At 38.7% G+C, this 1039-nt stretch overlaps 1 pseudogene across 1 annotated transcript; it reads left to right on the plus strand.

The window, feature by feature from the left end:
* Position 1: 1 nt before the first annotated feature.
* TEOVI_000668400:pseudogene lies at positions 2–536 on the plus strand (annotated as a pseudogene). Its single transcript is given in 2 exon segments — positions 2–181; positions 183–536. Coding segments are annotated over 2 exon segments (534 nt in total).
* The last annotated feature ends 503 nt before the right edge of the window (positions 537–1039 follow it).

Genomic DNA, 1039 nt, shown 5'->3' on the forward strand with positions numbered 1-1039 from the left:
GAAAGCAGACAACGATATTTTTATGAGGGTTCCATTGTATCTGCAATATATGGAAGTGCTTCCACGAGAGAAATTGAATATGGGTAGGGCTATTGGTTATTATAAAGAATTTAGTGATGAAATTACACGGCATACCATTGGTTATGCGTCCACACTATCAAGGGATGTAGTTAAAGAAATTTGTCGATTATGATCCTGTGAGAAAATGATTAAAGTCACCAATTAAATTCAGAAATTTTGGATGGTATATGGATTTTAGAGCACTTAATGAAGATATTATGGTTGGAGAAGTTATAAGGAATAAATTAGAATTTAAAGATTTATTAACAGTGGATATGAAGGATTGTCGTTATGTAATGCATGCGACAGCTGAAAGAAAATGGTCAGCTGAAGGGACCTGCAGCACCATAGCATTCCATCATATCTTGCCTTACCAGTATCATCTACTGCACCTAACATCGCACAAATCAATTTGTGGAGGAAACCAAACCCCAATGTTGAGAAAAATAAACGGCCAATGGGCAGAGTTCACTTGTCAGAAGTACATATTCCAAGACAAAGTAAACGTCAAAAAATACAACGAATAAGGTAGAAAGCTGCGGCACTGCGCATGCAACGTAGCTTAACCCTGCTGACTCGTGCAACAGAAAGGAATCAAAAAGCATGTGCCGCAATTCGGTATTTTCGCCAGAGCGCATAAAACACACGCCGCAGCAACTCCAACTCAAAGCTATTTTCCCACAGCGACCATTAGCATCTAGTTGAGAGATAAAAACCGCGGATACAAAAGGACATAACCACAAACGCCACAAGCTGCGGAATCCAAGAGCAAAAAAGTGTCGTATTGCTGTGCCAATACGTTAGCTCACTGCTGGTTAGCAACTAAAGACCAAAAATAGTCTTTAAAAAATTGTTTCGTTTTCACACAGAGGTATAAACAATATGTTTTCACACACAATAATCAAAACCAGCGGCCTGCAGCAATTCTCAAAACACTAGGTCGCCATTCAAGAGGAAATTTAGTTAAAATGATCAAACA

The sequence above is a fragment of the Trypanosoma equiperdum genome (assembly GCF_001457755.1).
Source record: "Trypanosoma equiperdum strain OVI genome assembly, contig: ctg_1606, whole genome shotgun sequence".
NCBI classification, from domain to species: domain Eukaryota; phylum Euglenozoa; class Kinetoplastea; order Trypanosomatida; family Trypanosomatidae; genus Trypanosoma; species Trypanosoma equiperdum.